Source organism: Trichosurus vulpecula, chromosome 8, assembly GCF_011100635.1.
Source record: "Trichosurus vulpecula isolate mTriVul1 chromosome 8, mTriVul1.pri, whole genome shotgun sequence".
In the NCBI taxonomy this organism is placed as follows: Eukaryota; Metazoa; Chordata; class Mammalia; order Diprotodontia; family Phalangeridae; genus Trichosurus; species Trichosurus vulpecula.
The window spans coordinates 59,736,584-59,760,505 of NC_050580.1; the positions used below are offsets into that span (position 1 = coordinate 59,736,584).

At 40.1% G+C, this 23,922-nt stretch overlaps 1 protein-coding gene across 6 annotated transcripts in view; it reads right to left on the minus strand.

Annotated features, from left to right (window-relative positions):
- Positions 1 to 23,922, minus strand: part of KCNMA1 (potassium calcium-activated channel subfamily M alpha 1) — a 901,346-nt gene that overhangs the window by 436,652 nt on the left and 440,772 nt on the right. For all 6 annotated transcript variants that reach the window (XM_036736100.1, XM_036736099.1, XM_036736098.1 and 3 more), the window contains exon 3: positions 1,103 to 1,164. In XM_036736100.1, coding sequence (XP_036591995.1) covers positions 1,103 to 1,164 — 62 coding nt within the window. The remainder of the gene's footprint in view (positions 1 to 1,102; positions 1,165 to 23,922) is intronic.

Below are 23,922 nucleotides of genomic sequence, written 5' to 3' on the forward strand. Positions count from 1 at the left end.
CTGAGCCAATTCCCACACAAAATGGGCTCCCCAAGAATTGCAGATTATTCAGCAATGAAAATTTTGGATAGAGAGAATGGGGCTCAGGAAATACCATCACAGTGGGCAAATGAAGGAGAAGGTCCCCAAGCACAGTTCTTGAATTTTTGAATTGCAAGTAAGTTGAGCACCATCCAAGGATAATGAGATTCCAGGCCAGTTCTTGCCCAGTGGGTTAACTGTCACTTTGAAAGTTTCAACCAGAATAGTTAGAAGAATTGTGGCTGCCAAGGGTAGCTTTCATTTGAACCAGAACTGTATTGTGGTAAGCCCACAATTAGCGAGACTGTATTCCATATTCATCTGCCTTCAGCAGCTCAGCACGCACTGCTTGACACAAGCTAAGGGTCAGGGAGGTCTAACAGCCCTCCCATACAGTTTCTTAAAAAGAATTGGCATAACTTCAATCTTCAGAGTCTTTGGGGGTAGGTGGTTTTTGGCCTCTACCCATTCCCAAGAGCTCCTGTGTGAATCTATAGTGCACCTTTCCTTTAGGCACCAAGAAACTCACTGGGAGACATTTTGGTTTTAAACTCAGGGTGAAAGGCAAACAAAACCGTTTTATTCTTTCCAGTTGTTTCCTCAAACATCAGCAATACAAGGAAATCCTAAATAAGGAAATTAGCCTATAAAAGCAACAGTCACAGCAAGTCCAAATTACTTACAGCAGAAACCCTCTTGGTGAGCCTCCTTTGGGCTATAGATTCACCTTTTCCTCTTGCTTTTTTTTTTAAGTTCAAATTCTGCTTCAAGAAGCAGCCCAGCAAACCCTAAGCTAAAGCCAGTACTCAAGGTTGGGGAGGAGTGGAACTCCTCAGGTGTCTAAGTCCCTCTCCTCCTCCTACCCCAGCCAAGTCAACACACGAGGCTCTAATGGTCTCCCCCAAAGCTTTACCATCCATGTCAACACACAAGATCCCTGTCCACTTCCAAAGGTTCTTCCCACAATCAGGAAACTAGTTAAGTCACATGTCAAGAGGGAAAAAAAACTACATACTGAGTACTTTAAAGGTTAGTCATAGTTTTAGAAAAGAGGGAGAAGAAAATGTATGAGAATACTCACTTTGACGAATCTATGAAGTATATGACAAGGGCCCCAATGCTAAGAGCAAAGACTAAGACAACCTGTAAGAGAAGAGAAAACAAAAGCATCACTTTAGAGCTGATCACAGACCAGTTATGCTCTGACACATGCAGAAGCCAGACATCATCTATTTTTTTAAATGGCCTAGTGTTTTCTCTGGGAGCTTTTGGACTGCAGTCCCACCGACCATACATTTCCATAGACAACATTATCCTTGCTTCGTTATATTTGAAAAAGTAGCTGCTCCCACTGATAGAGGAGAGACTGATGCTTTCTGAAAGATAATTCCTCAGAAGTGGACTCATTCATTTTAGAAGATAAATTTGCCTGAGTACATGCTCTGTTCTTTATTCTGGATAAGCTCTCGTAGGTTGAAGATGGAAGTGGTTTCACAATTTTATCTCAAATTGTGATTGCATACATGTGGAAGCGTGTAACTGTATTGGACCAAAATCTGGCTAAGACAAAACCTGAGTGTGGGCTATAATTAGAATTGTGTTTTTTAGTGCATGCTCTTTTACCATGTATATTTTTGTGAGCTGCTGAGGATTAAGGGTTGATTTGTTGCCGTGGGGTTTTTTGTAGCCCCACCTCAGTGTCTGTAAAATTGTAAGTGCTTAATAAATGCTGGATGATTGATTCTTTCAAAAATAAATCATTTTAGTGGTGCAACTTACATTTTAGGCTAGATTATAGTTGGAACACTGCTTTGCACATACATAAACTTTTCCTATTAGTGCATCTTATACAACCATTCATCTGGCATGTACATAAACAGAGTTTTCAATTTGCTTGGACTGCTCTGACATCCTCAGTCCTTGCCAAAAGGGGTCAGGGCAGGATTTCTTATCACATAGCATCTGATCTATAATATGGCCTCACTATCTTACCTAACTAGTCTCTAAAACAGAGACAACAAATAAAGACAATATAACAAGTAGAAATTTGGTGAAAATTTACATTTGGATTTTAACAACAGCTACCATTTACATAATGGTTTAAGGTTTTCAAAGATTTAAGAATATAAATCTGGGGGGGGGGGCAGAGCCAAGATGGCGGCTGGTAAGCAGGAACTAGTATGAGCTCCATACCGAGTCCCTCCAAAAACCTATAAAAAATGGCTCTGAACCAATTCTAGAACAGCAGAACCCACAAAACAGCAGAGGGAAGCAGGGCTCCAGCCCAGGACAGCCTGGATAGTCTCTGGGTGAGGTCTATCCCACACGGAGCTGGGAGCTAGGAATGGAGTGGAACAGAGTCGCGTGGGCGGCGTGGACCATCCAGACCAGAAGCCGGGCGGAGGGGGCCCTAGCACCCTGAATCGGTGAGCTGCGGCAGTTACCAGACTCCTTAACACACAAACACCAAAGACTGCAGAGAAGGTTAGTGGGAAAAGCTGCGGGAGTAGAAAGAGTTCGCGGTTCGGCCCCGGGGGCAGCGGAGGTGGGGCAGCTACAGCTGTTGTTACTTCCGGCTCCAGGCCCACCTGGTGGAAGGAATTAAGTGGCAGGAGTGCACGGCCTGCTGAAGATCTAAGTCCAGTCCGGGTTGGGGGTTGGGTAAGGAGCAGTGCTGGTGTGGCAGAGCTGGCACCTCCCCCCCAAACGTGGAACATAGAACTCTCTAGTCTACAAGCAGTCATACCCTGCTGAAAAACTCAAAGGTCAAGTTAGTTGGCTGGGAATATGGCCAGGCAGCGAAAACTCACCGAGATTCAGTCTCAGACTTTGCATTCTTTCTTTGCTGACAAAGAAGACCAAAACATACAGCCTAAAGAAGTCAATAAAGTGCAAGAGCCTACACCAATAGCCTCCAAGAAAAACATGAACTGGTCCCAGGCCATGGAAGAGCTCAAAAAGGATTTGGAAAAGCAAGTTAGAGAAGTAGAGGAAAAATTGGGAAGAGAAATGAGAAGGATGCGAGAAAACCATGAAAAACAAGTCAATGACTTGCTAAAGGAGACCCAAAAAAATACCGAAAAATACACTGAAGAAAACAACACCTTAAAAAACAGACTAACTCAAATGGCAAAAGAGCTCCAAAAAGCCAATGAGGAGAAGAATGCCTTGAAAGGCAGAATTAGCCAAATGGAAAAGGAGGTCCAAAAGACCACTGAAGAAAATACTACTTTAAAAATTAGATTAGAGCAAGTGGAAGCTAGTGATTTTCTGAGAAATCAAGATATTATAAAACAGAACCAGAGGAATGAAAAAATGGAAGATAATGTGAAATATCTCATTGGAAAAACCACTGACCTGGAAAATAGATCCAGGAGAGAGAATTTAAAAATTATTGGACTACCTGAAAGCCATGAGCAAAAAAAGAGCCTAGATATCATCTTTGAAGAAATTATCAAGGAGAACTGCCCTGATATTCTAGAGCCACAGGGCAAAATAGAAATTGAAAGAATCCATTGATCGCCTCCTCAAATAGATCCCAAAAAGAAATCTCCCAGGAATATTGTCGCCAAATTCCGTAGCTCCCAGATCAAGGAGAAAATACTGCAAGCAGCCAGAAAGAAACAATTTGAGTATTGTGGAAACCCAATCAGAATAACCCAAGATCTGGCAGCCTCTACATTAAGAGATCGAAGGGCTTGGAATACGATATTCCAGAGGTCAATGGAGCTAGGATTAAAACCTAGAATCACCTACCCAGCAAAACTGAGTATCATGTTCCAAGGCAAAATATGGACTTTCAATAAAATAGAGGACTTTCAAGCTTTCTCAGTGAAAAGACCAGAACTGAATAGAAAATTTGACTTTCAAACACAAGAATCAAGAGAAGCATGAAAAGGTAATCAAGAAAAAGAAATTGCAAGGGACTTACTAAAGGTGAACTGCTTTGTTGACATTCCTACATGGAAAGATGATGTGTATGATTCATGAGACCTCAGTATTAGGGTAGCTGAAGGGAATATGCATACATATGTTTATGTATATATATGGGTGAATGTGTATGTATGTATATATCTATGTGTATGTGTATATATATATATATATATATATATATATATATATATAGAGAGAGAGAGAGAGAGAGAGAGAGAGAGAGAGGGAGAGAGGGAGAGAGCAGACACAGGGTGAGTTGAAGATGAAGAGAAGATATCTAAAAGAAATAAAATCAAATTAAGGGATGAGAGAGGAACATACTGAGAGAGGGAGATAAGGAGAGATAGAATGGGATGGATTATCTCCCATAAAGGTGGCAAGAGGAAGCAGTTCTGTGGGAGGAGGGGAGAGGGCGGATGAGGGGGGAATGAGTGAACATTGCTCTCATCAGATTTGGCCTAAGGAGGGAATACCATACATACCCAATTGGGAATCTTACCCCACAGGAAAGAAGAGGGAAGAAGATAAAAAAAAAATGGGGGGATGATGGAGGGGAGGGCAGATGGGGGTAGAGGTAGTCAAAAACAAACACTTTCGAAAGGGGACAGGGTCAAGGGAGAAAATTCAATAAAGGGGGATGGGTTGGGAAGGAGCAAAATATAGTTAGTCTTTCACAACATGAGTATTGTGGAAGGGTTATACATAATGATACACATGTGGCCTATGTTGAATTGCTTGACTTCTTAGGGAGGGTGGGTGGGAAGGGAAGAGGGGAGAGAATTTGGAACTCAATGTTTTAAAAACAGATGTTCAAAAACAAACAAAAATGTTTTTGCATGCAACAAGAAAATAAGATACACAGGCAATGGGGTGTAAAAATTTATCTTGCCCTACAAGAAAGGAAGGGAAAAGGGGATGGGAGGGGAGTGGGGTAACAGAGGGGAGCGCTGACTGGGGAACAGGGCAACCAGAATATACGCCATCTTGGAGTGGGGGGGAGGGTAGAAATGGGGAGAAAATTTGTAATTCAAACTCTTGTGAAAATCAATGCTGAAAACTAAATATGTTAAATAAATTTAAAAAAAGAATATAAATCTCATTTGATCCCTACAACAACCCTAGAAGGTAGGTGATATTCCTATCCTCATCTTACAGAGAAGAAAACTGAGGCAGACAACTGCCCAGAGTCACACAGCTAGTAAGTATCTGAGTTCACACTTGAACTCAGGTCTTGCTGGCTCTAGATCCGGTGCTCTATCCACCCTAAGCTGCCTCAGCTATTGATCATAGGGGCAAGGTTGTGTTTGTCTTTTGTTCTTGAAGAGGACCATGACATCAGGGAAGTGATGCCATGACTTGCAATTGACTTAGATTTGAGTGAGGGAGGGCTGTGGAAGGTCACCAGCCTCACTTTCTCCTACAGAGCCATATGGGTCCAGTGGCCTGATATTTGCCAGGATGACTGGAGATGGCCCAGGATGCATTGGGAAACCCTGGCCCTTTCAAGCCAAGGTCTTTTCAGGTTCTCACTTTGAATGAGGTAACTTCAGTGAATAGGCTTCTTTAAGAAGTTAATCAAAGGATGGTCCCTTTAATCAAAAACTGAAAAAAAAAATCAAAGTGGGAGGGGAAGACCCTCAGGGCTTCTGGCCAAAAGAGAAACAGTTGCTATTTACTATTTGCATTCACACTGTGCTAGGAGGGCAGGGACCTATTGTACAATCTGTGAGCTTCTGAGTGAGTTGGGTTTAAGGCTTAGTTTTTGAGAAAGAAATCTAGTCAGTAAACCCAAAGTTAAGGCGGCAGCCTTCGGCCATCAAAATCGACCTTCCTTAGGGGCAAGACTATTAATGTGAATCCTAGGAAGCTCATATTTAGGTCACATTATGGCTTAACAATAGCAGACATGTAAACAGTGCTTTAACATTTGCAAAGCCTTTCACATACACTGTTATATTCAAATATCACAGAAACCCTGTGAGTTGGTTTCCCTCCATTTTATAGATGAAACCGTTTAAGAGATGTTAAGTGACTTGCCCATGGTAGCACAGTTAGTACACCAGACATTATTTTCATCACTCTGTGCCACCTCTCAATAGTTTAGAAAACATTAACCTGCATACCTACTCAGATAATCAGATGGATCCATGATCTCATCCTTGAGGATATCATTCCCATCAATGTAGATTACAATCCATCCATGCCCTCTCATCCAACGGGACTTTTCCCTATGTCTTCCCCTAAGTTTGCCACAGGGAGTTGGCCAGATATGCTGAGGGCCTTCCTCACTTTCTTCTGCATACACATTCATATAGCACATATTTGCATAACAGCTGAAATATGCATAATTATTATGCAGCATCATACAGGAAAATATTTTATATTCCTGAAGCTGAATTAGATTTCTATAACAGGAAGGTTAAATTGATTTTGACATTCCTTCTGATCTCTGGAATACTATGATTCTAAAAAGTCTGTGATCTCTGTTTTTCATGGTCTTACACTCTGATACAGACATAAATAAGTGCCATATTAGATAGGATTCTGGATATGGTCAGGAAAACCTAGGTTCCAATCTCCCTTGACACTTAATAGCTGTGTGACCCTGGGCAAGTCATTTAGTAACAACAATACAGCATTGATATAGGTTTTAAGGTTTGTGAAACACTTTATATATGTTAGTTATCTCATGTGATCTTTAACTTAAGCTATTTGAGCCTCAGTTTCTTCATCTATAAAATATAACACTTGTTCTGTCTAATTCACAAGGTGGTTCTTTGATCAACTAGGATAATAGATGCCAAGTTATCATCATTGTATGCACATATGTAACAGAGATTCCTAGATACCTATGTACCATGGCAAAGCATTTGAAATTATTAACTTAATGTCTTTCAGCCTAAATAGAATGTTTGCCAAGGCTAAGAAATCAATGGCAATTCGTGCTAGAATTCACAAACTACTCTGGCAAAAACCAATTGCATTAACAGTGAGCCAGACACAGAAAACAAAAAAAGGAAATCATAACAAAAGAACCACCCATTGCAAATGGAAGGAGAATTTTTTCAGCAACTTGACAAACCCTATATATGAGAAAAAATATTAAACCAGGACTTGGGATTTTAATATTTCAGGTTGATATTTTTTGATTTTACAATTAACTTGCACTTGAGCAGAATTTAAATAGACTACCGTTGTCTGTCAATTGCAGTCTTTTCATGCTAAGCCATGAGACAGGCTCTCTTAGCCTGTTACATCATGCTCATTCATTCATCCATTCATAAAAAATAGATCTCAGTGGGGTTTTCCCCCCTCCTGTTGGCTGAGTGAAGCAGCAAAACAAATGGCTTAAGATTAATCTTGATCTGGACTGTCATGGGAGAGATAAGCAGGCAGATCCCAAATCTGACCTCATTCCAAAAGGCTGCAAAAACACAGGGGTGGAGCCAGAGCACAGGGCAAAGGATTTGTATCCATTCACAAATGGCAAGTCCAAGAGCACTTCATGTCCATTTGGCTCTGAGTGAATGGGCATTCATTTACCAATTGGACCAGGGAAAGTTAGGCTAGTCAAGGCCACAGAACCCCAAAGTCAAAGAAAGAACCATAGGAGGAAGGGAACAGGGAAGCAAGACTTGTAATTTCATGGGCATAGGTAATTCCAGGGTGAGGAAAGTCCTTCCAACCAATGGATGTTGGCACCTTCTCTGTAATGTATTGTTTTAGAAAGCTGCCTAAGTCACTGAGAGGTTAAGATATCTGTCCAGGGTCCTAGAGCTGTCAGGGTCATAGAGCTGTCCAGGGTCCTAAAAACAGTTGTTCAGTCCCTCAGTAGGGTGTGACTCTTTGTGACCTAGTGGACCATAGCAGACAAATCTGTCCATGGGGTTTTCTTTGCAAAGATACTGGAGTGGTTTGCCACTTTCTGCTCCAGTGAATTAGGCAAAGAAAAGTTAATTGACTTGCCCAGGGTCACACAATTAGTTAAGTGTCTGAAGCTGGATTTGAACTCAGGTCTGCCTGACTCCAGGCCCAATGCTCTGTTCACTGAGCCACCTAGATGCCCAATGAGTGTATTTAACTGTTGATAATATGACCACTTGAAAGCTTTCTTTTCCCTATGGCATTGACCTTCAACCAGAGAAGCAATCAAATAAAGTTCCTTGCACTAATTCACTGCAAATAAAGCTGTTCTTTCTTAGATTCTGTGATACAAATAGTACACAGGGCTGAGTGTGGTGGCACACATCTGAAATGCCTACAGCTGAGGCTGGAAGATCTCTTGAGCTCAAGAGTTCTGAGTTACAGTAGAGCCAAGTCCACTGAGAATTGGAGTGAAATTTGGCATTAATATGGTGTGTCCCAGAAGAGCAGAGACACCAGGTAGCCTAAAATTCAAAATGGAGTAGGCCAAAGCTCATATGGTACACAGAGTGGGAGTAGGCCCATGAGTAGCCCTTGCACCTCTAACTTAAGTGAGATAGAGAGACCAAATCTTAAAAATAATTTTTAAAAATAGCACATTGTTGTTATTGTTTTAGGTAAATCATTGACCCTGGCAGGAGATAGGAGAAATCCTATCATCTCTTCAATAAGGAAACTTAAAAGTAAGCATCCAAAATGGTCTCTAGAGCAGCAGAGACAGATCGTCACTTCTGTTCCTACTTGGAAAGACCTTATGGGAATGCATGGACCAGAAAAAGCTGCCAACAGTAGGCAGAACTAGATGGTCATGGTCTATAACACTGGAGGGAACACTCACATAAACAAGATCACAGATCAATCTTGGGTGAGTCCTAAAATGAGATTCACACACTGATCAACTTGTGCCCATAAATGGCATCAACCAGGAGAAGTATGATCAGAAAATGAGTTGGGCCAGTCACGTAATAAGAATGAGGGAGGACAATTTTCAAGGGCACCACCATCCTCTTAGTCACTCAGGCTTGAAACCTCTGAGTAAGCCCCTACTCTTCCTCTCTACTCACTGACTGATGGACTACCCAAGTAAGTAACAAGTCTTATGCATTCTAACCCCACAACATCTCTCTCATGAATTCCTTTCTCTTCACTTCACTCACACAACCACTACCCTAGTTCAACAACTCTTGCCTGGACTATTGAAATGACTTTTCAATTTACCTTCCTACATTCAGCTTCTTCCCTTTTCCAATTCATCCTTCACACAGTTGTCAAAGGAATTTTTCTAAGTAACAGGTCTGACCATGACATCCCTACTCAAAAACCTCCAGTAGCTCCCTATTGCCTCTAGGATCAGACTTGTAATTGACATTTAAAGGGCATCACAATCTTTCTCTTTTGGACAACACACTATATTTACAGGATTATAATTCCCCTTCACTCTACAATCCAGCCAAACTAGCTTACTTATAGTTCTTCATTCATGACATTCCACATCCCAACATGCCTAGAATTCAATCCCTCCTTACCTCTGTCTCTAAAATTCCCTAGAAAAGCTCAGATCAAATTGTGTACCCTATATGAGGCCTCTCCTGGTCTCTCCAAATGGTAGTGCCCCCTGAGATTAGTCTGTATTTGCTTGTATATATTTATATTTCTTCCCATAGGAGAACATAAACTCCTTGTATACTATTGATCAGAGATTGTCTAATTTTTGTTGGTGTATCCTCAGGGGCAAGGCATATAGTAGGTGCTTCATAGATGCTGACTGATCAATTGGTAACATGGATAGCTTAAGTGCTACAGTAAGCCCCATGGATTGTTCATTAGACTAAGTAGATTTTCTATGGAGACTTTATGGAAATCATGGACAAGAATTAAAGAGAACCAGAATGTATGGATGTCTTATGCTCTGCAACGTGGAAGGTAACACAACCATCAAAAATATTATAGCTATGACAATAGAGAAATAACAATTATATAATACTTTACTACTAATAATACTCTAATAATAGCTATATAATACTTTAAGATTTTTAAAAGTGTTTTACATATATTATCTCTTTGGAACCTCATAACAACCCATAGAGATTGGTACCACCATTATCTCCATTTTACAGATGAGGAAACCGAGGATGAGAAGTCAACTGACTTTTTTGGAGTCATGGAGCTACTGAATGTTCAAGGTGAGTTTCACTCTCAAGTCTTCTTGACCTCAAGTCTAGCCCACTATTGACAACATCAAGCTGTCTCTTCAAGCTTAAGTTATATGGTAATGGATCCATGGATGTGCTAATGTGAATTAGCAAATAGCTCTCTTTAATGGTGGATTGTGGTGTTTGGGGTGTGATGAAATATAAGTAATTCCAATGCCTGGCACATAGTAGGCACTTAGGAAGTACATATTGTTCAATCCTGAGTGAGTGGCGAAGCAGAAGATCTAAGAAGATTATCTAGACATTAGCTCCCCAAAAGCACTTTTAAATGAGTCTCTCTCAGATAATATCCCATCTCTGAACCTTAGGAAGTCATGTGCTTACACTGTCAAGGTCAGTCTACTCAGCCTCAGTCTCTACTCTGACACAGAACAAAAATTTACAGTAATTTGTAGTTACAGAGACATGAAGGATAAGAAGACCCTCCATTTACAGTTTCTAGATTTTACATACAGAGTGAAGTCAGATGGGGTCAGACTGATGCCCAGACCATGAAGTCATTGAAATTTTGCCTCAGCCTTTCTTTTCTTTTCCTTTTTATACTTGGTTACCACATCCTACATGAAACCTTTCAGGTTCCCCGTATTTGCTAATGAATGAATGAATGAAAAAAATGCTTATCATGTGTTTACTATGTGTCACGCCAGGGGTGGAGAACCTGCAGCTTTGAGGCTACATGTGGCCTTCTAGGTCCATGGGTGTGGCCTTTTGACTGAGTCCAAGTTTTACAGAAGAAATCCTTTGATTAAGGGGATTTGTTCTGTGAAGTTTGGATTCAGGCAAGGGGCTGCACCACTTGAGGACCTAGAGGGCCACATGTGGCCTGGAGGCCTCAGGTACCCCACCTCTGTGTTACACACTGTGCTAAGTGTTGGGGATAGAACCACAAATAAGCAAGAACATATGAATTCTATTCCACCACCACAATGGCAGTAGCCCAGTACCTGACCTTAGTGGGACTTGCATTTAAGTAGAACACAATACATATGGAAAGTATTGGCCATAGAGGAGTATTTTGTCCAGCAAGGTAATGGGGCTCTTGGTTCCAGTCATAGGGCAATTGTGTGACATTTCATTGGAATAGTGGTGTCAATTCGATTACTGTTCTCAGAAATAGAACTGGAAAAGAGTTTGAGAGGATGGGGTGGGGGGAGTGGGGCATAGAGAGGAGCATCATGGAAAGAAGAGAGCCCATAAGTGGTGTGGTAGGTTGGTAGAGATCCAGGCTAGAAATAAAGAATTCTTATTAATCTGAAGCCAAGGGGGGCTTGGGTTCTGGGCTAGAAATACCCTTATGTATGGTATACAATCTGATCTGAGCTCTCCTAGGGAAAATTTCCTAGAAAGAGACAGAAGTAAGGAGGGAATGTATTCAGTTACAACAATGCTCTATGTCTCTGCTTAGTCGCTGCTTCTTGTTGAAGTATGAATTACTATCCAAGACCTTTACCTTCCAGATTGTCCTCTTGTGGAAATTCTACCATCAATCCATGTTTCTCCCAAAATATGGCACCCAAAATAAAAATCAGGTTGCTATACTGAATGGAATAGCATTCAGTCCAATTCTCCCCTTATCCTTCCACCCCCTGCTTTTGGGTTTTTCTCCCAGTCTGGGTTTCTGTCTTTTATTCCCAGATATGTACTTCCTGACAGCCTCAATGTCTTCTTAATGGGAATAAGACAGCTTTTTGTTAGGATCTAGCAAATATGTGAATCCTATTCCACCACCACACTAGCAATAGCCCACAATGGAAAAAGAAAATCTGTTCTTGTTACCCCTCCCCCCAAAAAGGATTTCCATTCCCAGCTTCTCAGAGAATCTGGTAAACAACAGGAAGAATAATAAATAGGCCTTGAGGAAGTGTGACCAATATTATGACAGTTCCTTTAAGCATCATAAAAGTCCCTCCAATTCCAAAACCTAATTTTGTAGGCTACTAAAATTGACTCACCGATGTAATTATACAAGATACTAAGTGTATTCACTGGGAACCGAGTCTCCAAATAACATTATAAGGCAAGAAAATATAATAAATTCAAGAGCCAAGAATGGAGTTTGCACTTGGAATTTTAATATTTAAAATGAGATACTTCCAATGATGTTATTAGCAAGAGTAACCCTGTAACTTTTTTTGAATTAAAGAGGAATTCGTACCTGGTGATAAAGGGTTATTTCTATTGCATTATGCTACCTCTCTCTGGGCATCAGACTATAATTTGAGCATGTAGCTAAATGGAACAGTGCATAGAGTGTTGGATATGGAATCAGGAAAGCCTGAGTTTAGCACTTACTTGGCTGTGTGACCTTGGGAAAGTCGCTTAACCTCTCTAGACCTAAGGCTCCTCATCTGTAACATGAGGGAACTGGACTCAATAAGGAGAAAATTTGGAACTCAGAAAAAATTATAAATGAATGTTAAAATTGTCTTTATGTGTAATTGGGAAAAAATATTATTTAAAGTCCCTTCCAGCCCTCAATTCCAATTACAGAGGTGGCTAGGTAATACCATAGCACATAGGGTACTGGGCCTGGAGCATGATCTGGGTTCAAATCCAGCCACAAATACTATCTGTATGATCCAAGACTAATCCCTTGACTTCTGTCTGCCTCAGTTTCCTCATTTATAAAATGGTTTTAATGATAGCACCTAAAAAGAGATAATATTTGCAAAGTATTTTTGCAGACCTTAAAGCATGACATAAATAATAGCAATAATAATAATAATGTTTATTATTAAATATGGATTTCTAGTATATCAGATTTTTCATGTTTAGTGATTCATCAACAGGAAACTACAATAACATTAGTCTGGGTTGGAAGAAACAGACACGGGAATTTACAATTCAGAAAGTGAGATAAGGAACTAAGCAAATAACTAGAACAAAAAATAAGAGATGAAAAGTATAAAAGAAGTATAAATGAAGAAATCTAATAGTTCAAGGAAGAGGAAATTATTTATGCCTTGGAGGAACAAGGACAGTATCAGGGAAGGCTTCTTGAAGAAAGAACTTTTTGTGCTGGGCCTTGAAGCATAGACTTCAATAAATAGAAAGGACACGTACAGAAGTGTAAGCATAGAGAAATGAATTAACAAAGGTTCAGGGATGAGAAAATTCTGGATATGTTCGTGGAATAGTAAGTAGTGTAGTTTGTGTAGAACATAGAATGTAAGAGAGAATAATGTGGATAAGGTTGGACTCTTGGTAAGAATCAAGTTATGGAAAACCTTGAATGCCAGGTTGAAGAGTTTGGATGCTATTATGAAGGAAATAGGCAATCATTGAAAGGTTTTGATCAGGAAATCAGAGTGGTGATTCAGCAATGGTACAAAAGAAAAATAGATGAAGAAGATAGGAAAATATTGAGTCTCTCTTCAAAAAATGTAGGGCAAGGATAAGGAGTACTTGGGAAGACTGAGGTTAGCCTAGAAAGAAGGTCTCGGGTGCCTGTGGAAGATAAAACTATGTAATAGTTTTGAAGAGCCTTGAAGCCCAAAATGAATCATCATGAAAAGAATCATGGGCTACATAATGTATGATGATACTAGATACATCGGGACATGAAACAGTAAAGGAAGGGGGGAACATAGATATATCAACATCCAACCACTGTCGATGACAACCAACAAGTACATTGCATATGTATGTGCCCTGCCATGTAGATGTGTCGATTTTAAAAATGAATTTAGGTGTAGGTAAGAGATAGAGATGAAGTCATTGAAAGAGAAGTATGACTTCTTTTAATAAATAATAAGTCTATGGGGTTCCATGACTAAACCAGCATTTAAACAAATTTAAGTTCAATTTTTATGGAAGAATTGAAGAGAGCCAAAGAGAATTCAGACCCAAAAGTCATCTTTTCCTCCAATGGAGGTTTACATTAACATGATATATCTTGTGTATACCTAGTACACATACTTCGTATGTACTTTCAATTAAAAAAGTTGAAGTCTCATTTCTTTGCTCCATAAAAAGGTATCTTTTTCGCATATTTCCCCACTGACAATAAAACTGATGCATCAGAAAGTGAGATAAAATCTTCCATTCATGTTCAAATCTTTAGAAGACCTCCCTTCTAATTACTGAAAAAAAATCTAATGGGAGGTGTGTGGTACTATCTGTTAGAGATGTGCATGTTGCCTCCCCATCAGAATGTAAGCACCTTGATATAGAGACTGTTTACTGGGGACGGGGAACCAATGGCCTCTAGGTCCTCGAGTGCGACCCTTCAACAGAATCCAAACTTTACAGAACTGTGAAGTTTGGATTCAGTCAAAGGGCTGCCTGCACCTTTCCTTGTATCCTCAGTGCCTTTGTGTCCAGGCATATTAACTGACATATAGTAAGTGCTTAATGAATGCTTTTTATTCTGATTGATAATTCTGATTGATTTTGATTGCTTCTATTGTTTCTATTCAAACCTCAGTTTTGTTACCTGTCCACTGAATGGATTGGCCTCTGAGTGGGTTAGACCCAAAGGTCCGATCCTCTCTGAAATTCTATGAATCACTAACTTGTTTACCTGTATAAACATGACATTGATTTGTTTCTCAGAACTCTTAGAAGGTAAATGTTCCAAAAAGCTCCTGAGGAAGGGATTTACTTCCTAGACATAGGATCATAAATTTTGAGCTAAAAAAGAACCTTAAAGGTCATCCAGTCTACCCCCACTCCTTATAAACATGATATAATTGGGGTCCAGAGAGCTGAGTTGACTTGCCTGCAAAGATAAAGAATTACTCAGGATGAGAGGACCTTAGTTGGCAAAAATGAGACTACCCTATTTGTTTCTCCTGGGTTCTAATTTATAGTAGCTGTTGAGGAGGAATAGGAGGAGGAACTGGGGGAAAGCAACTACTTTTAAAAATGACCTACAACACTGTCAGGGTGTCTTACCCTAACTTTCAGTCCTTCGCTAATGCCCAGTTTTAATGGCAATGAAGTCTCATTTCTTTGCTCCATAAAAAGGTTTCTTTTTGCATAATTTCCCTGCTGACATTAAAACTGATGCATCGGCAAGTGAGATGAGATCTTCCATTCGTGTTCAAATTTTTACAAGACTTTCCTTCTAATTATTGAAAAAATCTAAGGGAAAAAAGTCCCATCTGTTAGTGATGCTCCCCAGTCAAAGTTAACGAGTTTTCTGAGAAACTGCCTGGCAGTGTAATTATAAATGCATGTAGGTTTGCCAATCGAGTTTTTTTTTAATATAATTGGATTTTTTAAAAAATCCTTAGCAGCACTTTCAGATTGCCGTTTGCCATTCACTGTCACTAAATGCAGAATTTATTGTCCATTTTCTACATAATTCTCCAAACCCTTCCAATCATTGCATTGCAAGAAGAAAACTCTGAGGACCTTGAAAGAGATTCCATAAATGTATTTACATAAAAAACCGTCAAATATAATCACTCCCTTTCCACAAAAAAGAAAATGTTAATTCCTTTGCTTTCCATACTAAAGATATTCCTATATGTAACCAATAAATACTCAAGTCAATTACTCCTAATTAGAATATTTGCTTTCTTCTCTTAGTATCTATGAAATACTTATTTCTATTTCTATGATCAAATAACATACCTCATTTATTGCCCTAAGTTTGTCGATTCTTCCAGCCAATAATAATGGACACAATCAGGTGGAGATTTCCAGGGGATCTAGTAAGACGATCTGAAAATCTTAAATCGGCATTTCTCAGACTTCCTCTTTTAGAGAACCCTTGAGCTTCCTAAAGCAGTTCAAGGTATACTCCAAAGAAAAGGGCTGCGATGGTGGGCAGGCACACATAACAAACCCACAGGCAGGGGCTAAACCTGCAGCACAGGTACCACATATCTAGATAAAGGTGAAAAGCCAACACAGTCCAGCCTTCTAGCTTCTGAAGCTCTACCGATGTGTACCCTGATAAACTTGGCTATAGTTTATGTACCCATCGTCTACTTTTTGGTTGTCTTTTTCTAGATATCATCTACAAATTATAGAACTAATAAAGCTCTCTAACTAATATTCTTCTCATCCTCTTTGGTGTTTGTTCCCACTCGCCCTCAGTAAATTAACTCCAGGCTTCCTTGATAGATCCTTGCTTATGGAAATCTAGGTGGCACAGTGGACAGGGCACTCGGCCTGGATCCAGGAAGACCTGAATTCAAATCAGGCATCAGACACTCATTAGCTGTGTGACTATAAGTCACTTGATATAAAATGAGGATAATAATAGGCTCTAACTCACAGAGGGTTCTGAGGATCAAATGACATAATATTTGTAAAGCACTTAGGATGGTGCCTGGCACATAGGATGTTCTTAATAAATGCTTGTTCCCTTTCCCATCCTTTATTATGGCCTGCCCAGGAAGGCCAGACTGTGTGTGACCAGAATGGCCTTTGTTTTCTTTGGGTGGCTCAGTTTAACTCATTGGGTGCTGGGCCTGGTGCTCCTCTTCTGGGGCAGGAAGCCCAGAGACCATGCCTGGGAACAGAGAATTTCCTGTGTGATGAGTCATGGGGCTAGTTGAGGGGAGGTGTTAACTCCAGAGCCACGCCCTATTGGGTGTTATCCTAGGGGAAGGGGCCAACTCAAGAACCAATCGGCCCTGGTCATTCAGGCGGTGCTTGATGATGTCAAAAACTCTATAAGAGGGGAGAAGACAGCTTGAAGATTCCTCTTTCCTTTTCTGGTTGGAGTGGGAGCAGTGGTGAGCATGACTCTGGGCCGGCCCTTGCTCTCGGGCTGAGCCCAGATGTTGGTAAATATGAATTGTATTGGGTCTGTCTGTTGATATTTGTAATTTGTTTGTATTTTGTTCTGAAGTTTGGGGTGCTGGTTTTGTTTTCCCCTGAACTAGATGAAAGTTCTGAACTTTGGGGTGCTGGCTTTTTCCCTTGAAGTAGGTGAATGAATCTGTCTTTGGTCTGTCTGTTGATGCTTGTAATTTGTTTGCATTTTGTTCTGAAGTTAGGGGTGCTGGTTTTTCCACCGAACTAAGTGAATGTTGCCTGTATGCTCCCCTGAACTAACTGAATGCTGGATTAAAGTAAGCTTGTCAACCCCTTCACCGTGCTTTCCTTGTTTTAGCAGATAAAAAGAACCTGTGCTTTCCTGGAGTGCCTGGAAGCCTCCTGGGTGCTGGCTGTGGGGGGATCTTACGCCCCCACAGAAGCTGCTAGCTGGATTGTTAAAACACTGTGGCAGGACCTAAATGGATAGCTTACGTGCAAAATAATCAGTGTCCATTTATATTTAGCTGATAATGAGGGAAGAGGGATAGTGGAATCAAAGATCTAGAACCTTGTCATAAGGATAGTAAGTATCAGAGGCAGCTACCAAGCCTGTTGGTGGTGGTGGTGGTAGTGATGAGGGGAGCTGGAGGCTGGAGCATGGGGAAATCAGGTAGGATGGGAGGAAAAGAAAGTCAGCAAGTCCATTCCAAATAAATCCAATGTATTTAATTTATATTTATTTAATAAGCATGTATTAAGTGCCTACTATGTACATACAAGGCACTGTACTATACAATAATGAAACAAACACAGAATTTTAAATGGCCCGTGCTGTCAAGGAGCTAACAATGTAGGGGATGGGGGTCTGAGAAAAGGATCAGAGGCATCAATAATCAAGACTGGGAGGATGAAGCAAACTAACTTGGCTCTCATTTGAGCACCAACCTACCGCTGTACAAAAGTAATCCAATCTAGAAAATACCCCTCTTTGACCTGGGCTCAGTTTAACTCACCAAATGGCATTAAGTGCAGACTATGAAAAGAACAGTGGATGTACTGACGTCTAGGAATCCTAATGAGTTGTGTGTGTGTGTGTGTGTGTATTTTTGTTGCCATGGTTTAATAATTTTCAGTCACATCTGACTCTTTGTGACCCTACGTGGGGTTTTCTTGGTAAAGAATCTGGAGCAGTTTGCCATTTCCTTCTCCAGCTCACTTTACAGATGAGGAAACCGAGGCAAATATGGTAAAGTGACTTGCTCAAGGTCACACAGCTAGTAAGCATCTGAGGTCAGATTTAAACTCAGGAAGATGAACCTTTCTTGACTTCAGGCCTGGCACCCTCTCCACTGCACCACCTAGCTGCCCCCATGTCTGTTACCAAGGTTTAAAAAAAAGAACAAAACAATTCCACAGTTCTGGCAAAATGGCAAAAACATTTACAAATAAAACAAAGCATATTTTTAAAGCCTCTTGAATGTTTTAAGACAAAATGGAGATAGATTGAAATAATGCCCCAAATGGTTATTTATTTAAGGAAAGATCCAAATCGAAGATGCTTGATGCATCAGATGAAAGTGAGCTATTGAATCTAATGGCTTTCTCATTTGTCAAACCCTTTATCCACTACCAGAAAACATATCCTCTAGGCTGAATAATCATTTGTAACACAATGAGATTGGGAACAAAATTAATCTGAAAATATCACTTTGGTGGTTGGTTAACTTTCTATGATTTGGTATTATGTATTATTATTACTTGCATTTATATAACACTCTAAGGTTTGCAACACATCTCATTTAATCCTTATATCAACCCCGGGAAGCAAAAACTACTACGATCCCTTTTCTACAAATGAAGAAACTGAGGCAGAGAGCGCTTATGTGACTTGCCTACGATCACACAGCTGATAAGTGTCTGAAGCAGGATCCAAACTTGAAATCCAACATTCTTCTACTATTCTGCCATTTATGTGGCACTTAAAAATTTGCAAAGCACATTAGAAACATTTTATTTGAGCTTCATAGCAACATTAGGAGGTAGGTGCCATCATTACACACATTTTAGAGATGAGGAAACTGAAGCAGAGAGAGGTTAGGGGACTTGGCCAGGGTCACACAGTAGGTATCTGAGGTGGGATGTGAACCAAGGTTTTCCTGATTCCAATTCTATTGCACTAAAAGTTCATTTCAAAAAACTGGTTGCAAAGGCTCTGAGAACTCTCAGAGTTGATGATGATGATGATAATGATGATATTAACAACAGATGGACTTTATATGACACTTTAAGATTTGCAAAGCAATTTACAAATACCTCATTTTATCCTGATAGGTAGATGCTATTATTATCCCCATTTTACACATGAGGAAGTTGAGGCAGATAGAGATGGAGTAATTTGCCCAGGGTCACGCAGCCAGTAAGATCCTGAGTATGGATTTGATCTTGGGTCTTCTTGGCTCCACATTCATTACTCCATCCTTTATGCCCTGCCATCACATAGTATGTTGGTTCAAAATCTGAGTTTCAAGATCAATTTTTCCTAAAATTTAAAGGAACTCAGTGGGTTAGTGAGAAAGGATCATGAACCAGGGACTCTAAACCTCTCTTTGTATTCCAGGCAGAGACCAGCTAAAACACAAGCTAGATCTTCCATCTCCTACAATAATGATTTCTCCACCAAACACTAGGCACCTCTCTAAATAAAAGGGTTAGCTTGAAAAATGAAACTGAATGACGTGCTATTTCAGTGACTGAGCATGGCCCTGAAGCTGAGATGAGAAAATGTACCTCCCTCCCTCCATTGCAGAGCTGGGGAATTGTGGGTATGGGACCCTGCATATACTATTCAACATGGGTAATGTGTTGGTCACTTTTGCTGAAATGTTCTTTTTTTCTCTTCCATTTTTTCATTCTTTGTTAGAAGGGACACCTCACTGGAAAAAGAAGTGGGAGGGAAATATCAGGAAATAAAGACATCAAAACAAAAGATATAAATAACTTTTTTTCAAAGTGTTAGATTGGTGATTTTACTTTCCTACTGTTCAGTATCATGGTGTTTTGGAAAGAATGCTGGATTTGGAGTCAGAAAACTGGGATTTTAGTCCTGGCCCCACTAACTATGTGTGTGAGTGTATGTGTGCATGTATGTGTGTGTGTATATGTATATATATATATATTATATATGTATGTATATGTGTATATATATATGTGTGTGTGTATATTTAATGTATATATAATATATACACAAAATACCTATGTGTATATACGGGTATATATATGTATATATACACATATATGTATATAAACATACATACATGTATGTGTATGTGAAATCACAGTTAATCATAACAAGAACCCTGGAGGTAGGTAGTATTATTCCTTACTCTACAGATGAGGACGCTGAAACAGAGAATCTAAGGAACTTGCCCATCACCACCCAGCTAGTCAATTAGATAGGATTTGACCTCAGGTGTATGTGACTCCAAGCCCAATTCTTGGAGTCTTTATTGTACCACGTAGCTAGTCTCTCCCATCTCTAAACCTACCTCAGTTTTCTCTTGGGAAAGAAAGCAATGGAAGAGGGGGGAACTATTATCAGCCTTCCTTAGCTAGCTGAGTGATGATGAAGATCGCATGAAATAATGGAAGGTAACTTTCAAATGTCTGTAACTACAAAGTGCTATACAAAGGCCAATTTTTATCATCATAATGTAATCTTTGGGACGTCATGCTCAGAATCCTGATCTTCCCAGGGTTTCAGTGGCTCATTGTTGCTTGAATCATTACCAGGCCCAGCTTGAATCAAATATGCCACATCCAAAGATTTATTATTTCATACCATATTTATCATCTTTTATAGGGAAACAATAGCATCTGATAAAAAAGAACTCTTGCTTCTATCATCAGCTGAGAGAAAGCTCTTTGTAACATAAAAAATTCTACAGAAATATAACTTGTCAAAATAGTTCTTCTATTAAATTCATAGAGCATAGGAGTGGGAAACCTGCAGCCTTGAGGCCTCATGTGGCCCTCTAGGTCCTCAAGCATGGCCCTTTGACTGAATCCAAACTTCACAGAACAAGTCCCCTTAATAAAAGGATTTGTTTTGTAACACTTGGACTCAGTCAAAAGGCCATACCTAATGACCGAGAAGGCCACATGCAGCCTCGAGCCTTCAGGTTCCCCACCCCTGAACCAATGCTTCATCATGATACCGTACACCTTGAAGATTATGGCAATAGAACCCAAGCCTTGGCAGGTCATGCTGGGCTGGAAACATCTTGGCAACTAGGCCATGGATAAACAAGATGTTTATCTCCCAAGAAGCAGACGAAGTACAGCGGGGAGACAAATCCTTCAGCCATATTAACCTGCTATAACAAACTACTAAGGACAGAATGATATAAAAGAAAGACTGCTGGATTTGGAGGCAAGGGACACTAGGGTTCAAATCTCACAACCAACACTTAGTTGTCATATGACCATGGGTAAGTTGCCTCATCTCTCTGAGTCCCAGCTGCTTCATCTTTAAAATGATGATAATATCTATAGTGCTCACCTCCCTTGGTTGTTGTGAGATCAAATGAGACCATATATATAAAGCACTTTGGAAACCTTAAGGTCCTATATAAACATTAGCAGGATTATTGTTGTTAATTATTACTTTAATCATCATCATCATCATCATCATCATTTTTGTTGTTATTACCAACAATATTAGGAAGTCAGAGAGGTCACAACCTACATGGCTGGCAACGGAGTCAACGACCCTTTTATTACCAAAGTCTTAGTATGATTTTTTTGGACTTGACTTGGGATTTCCTTTGTGAGGAGAATTATCTTCCCTGTAAGGAAACTCCTTCTCCTAATGCAGATGAGCAACTATTTTGTAGCTTAGAGGCTTAGAGTTGCTTAGACATGGATAGGTTATGGGAGTTGCCCAGGCAGAACATGTGCAAAGACAGTATACGTCAGAGGAAAATCCAGGTCTTCCATTCTCAGAAGCCAACTCCACATCCACTAGATCGTGTTGCCGATCATTATCATTAATATTGCTGTCACTGTTGTTGTAGTTATGGTTGTGGTTGTTAAAAGTAATTTAGTGCAGGGGATAGAAAGTTGGCCTTAAGAAAGCTAGAAGGACCTGGGTTCAAGCCCCACCTTGGACACATACTGGATGTGTACTCCTGGGCATGTCAGTTAATTTCTCAGTGCTCTAAGACACTCTGTCTGACTAAAAGTTGCAGAGAAGGTGCCAAACTGCAGTGGTAAAAGCAGCATACTCACTTGGGAGTCCCCTATACCAACAAGATCACAGGAGCTATTCCCTATTACTTTGTGATAATGATTATCATTCATCATGAGGGCAACTAGTTGGCTGAGTGGATAGAGTAATGGGCTTGGGGTCAGGAAGATGCATCTTCCAGAGCTCAAATCTGACCTCATACACTTATTAGCTTTGTGACCTTATACAAGTCACTTTATCCTGTTTGCCTCAGTTTCCTCATCTGTCAAATGAGCCAGAGAACAAATGGCAAACCAGTCCAGTGTCTCTACCAAGAAAACCCCAAATGGGGTCACAAAGAGTTGGACACCACTAAAAATGACTGAACTACAACAACGAATCATCATCATGATTGTTAAAAACATAGAGGCCAAAAACCTGTTTTTCACACTCCTGTAAGTACAGAAGAATAAATTGAAAAGTCAGTGGTTCAATCCTCATCACCTTTATTAATAATCAACCTTTAGAATGACATGGGTTCTCCTTCGCTTCCCTTATGATATTGCATTTTATTCATGGGCACACAGATAAACCTGCATGTATATACTCATTTTTTCTTCCATTCTGTTAAACTCAGCATTCTGTTGCCCATAACAAATTAATTGATTCTGCAAGATTTTCTGGGCTTAGTGCTATACTAGGCCCTGGGTTACAAAGATAAAATGAAAGCCATTCAGAGAGATGCACATCTGGCCAATGGTCCCCTGGGGATGGCAAGGTAACCACCAATATGGTTTGAGGTTTGTCCAAACTGAGGTCTCCAAGGGACTAAACCAACCTGTCCTTTTTCTATTCTCCTCCCAGAAGGCAGAATAGTACTATCATTCACCTAACAGGGAAAAAAACACCTCACCAGTACAACCTGTATTTTATGGAGAAAAAAGCAAACACATTTCTCCAATACAAGGCATCTCTTAGCAAGAGCTAAAAAAAAAACAGCTCCTGAAATCCTAAATTACACATTCCACCACATTTGATTAGGCAACAGGGAGAGAAGGCTGGGCACTACACAGAATACGGCATGTTTAAGAACTGAGCAATGGTAAATTGTGGAGCCCACTGCTTCCAATTTTGGTGGATCTGCCCCCACTCCACGCACACCAGTCTGAAGGAGGCAGAAAAAGGTTCAACTGCTAATGATTCCACATAAGCCAAGTGAAATTCTGTGGTAACTGAAAAACATATAAGAAGACAAGAACATGCTCCCTTCTTAGGGGGCAGATGTCTTGGATTGTCTGTTCACATGTATCAATCTATGAATGTAATCCTGTATGCTTGTTGTTCAGTCATTTCAGTTGTGTCTGAGTCTTCGTGACCTCATTTGGGGTTTTCTTGGCAAAGACAATGGAGTGGTTTGCCATTTATTTCTCTGGCTCATTTTACAGATGACAAAACTGATGCAAATAGTTAAGTGACTTGCCCAGGGTCAGACAGCTAATAAGTGCCTGAGGTTGGATTTGAACTTAGGAAGATGAGTCTTCCTGACTCCAGGCATGGCACTCTAGGCACTATGGCACCACCTAACTGCACATACACTCTAGTAGATGATGCCAAATTCTCTGCTTCCCTTATTTTTTTTACTTCTTTTATAAGAATGAAAGGAAGGAGAACAGGACTCCCAATAAGGCAATATGAATTTAGCTTTTCCAAGATTATGAAGAGTCATAGGATTATCATTTCAAAAGTAGAAGGAACTTTAGAGGCCTTTAAGTCCAACGCCCTCTTCTGACAGATAAAGAAATTGTGGCAGACAGAAGTTGAGACTCTTCCCTTGTGGCCTTCCCATCAAGCTTTGTCTTTGTCTTTTAGACTTCAAAACCATAACCCCGC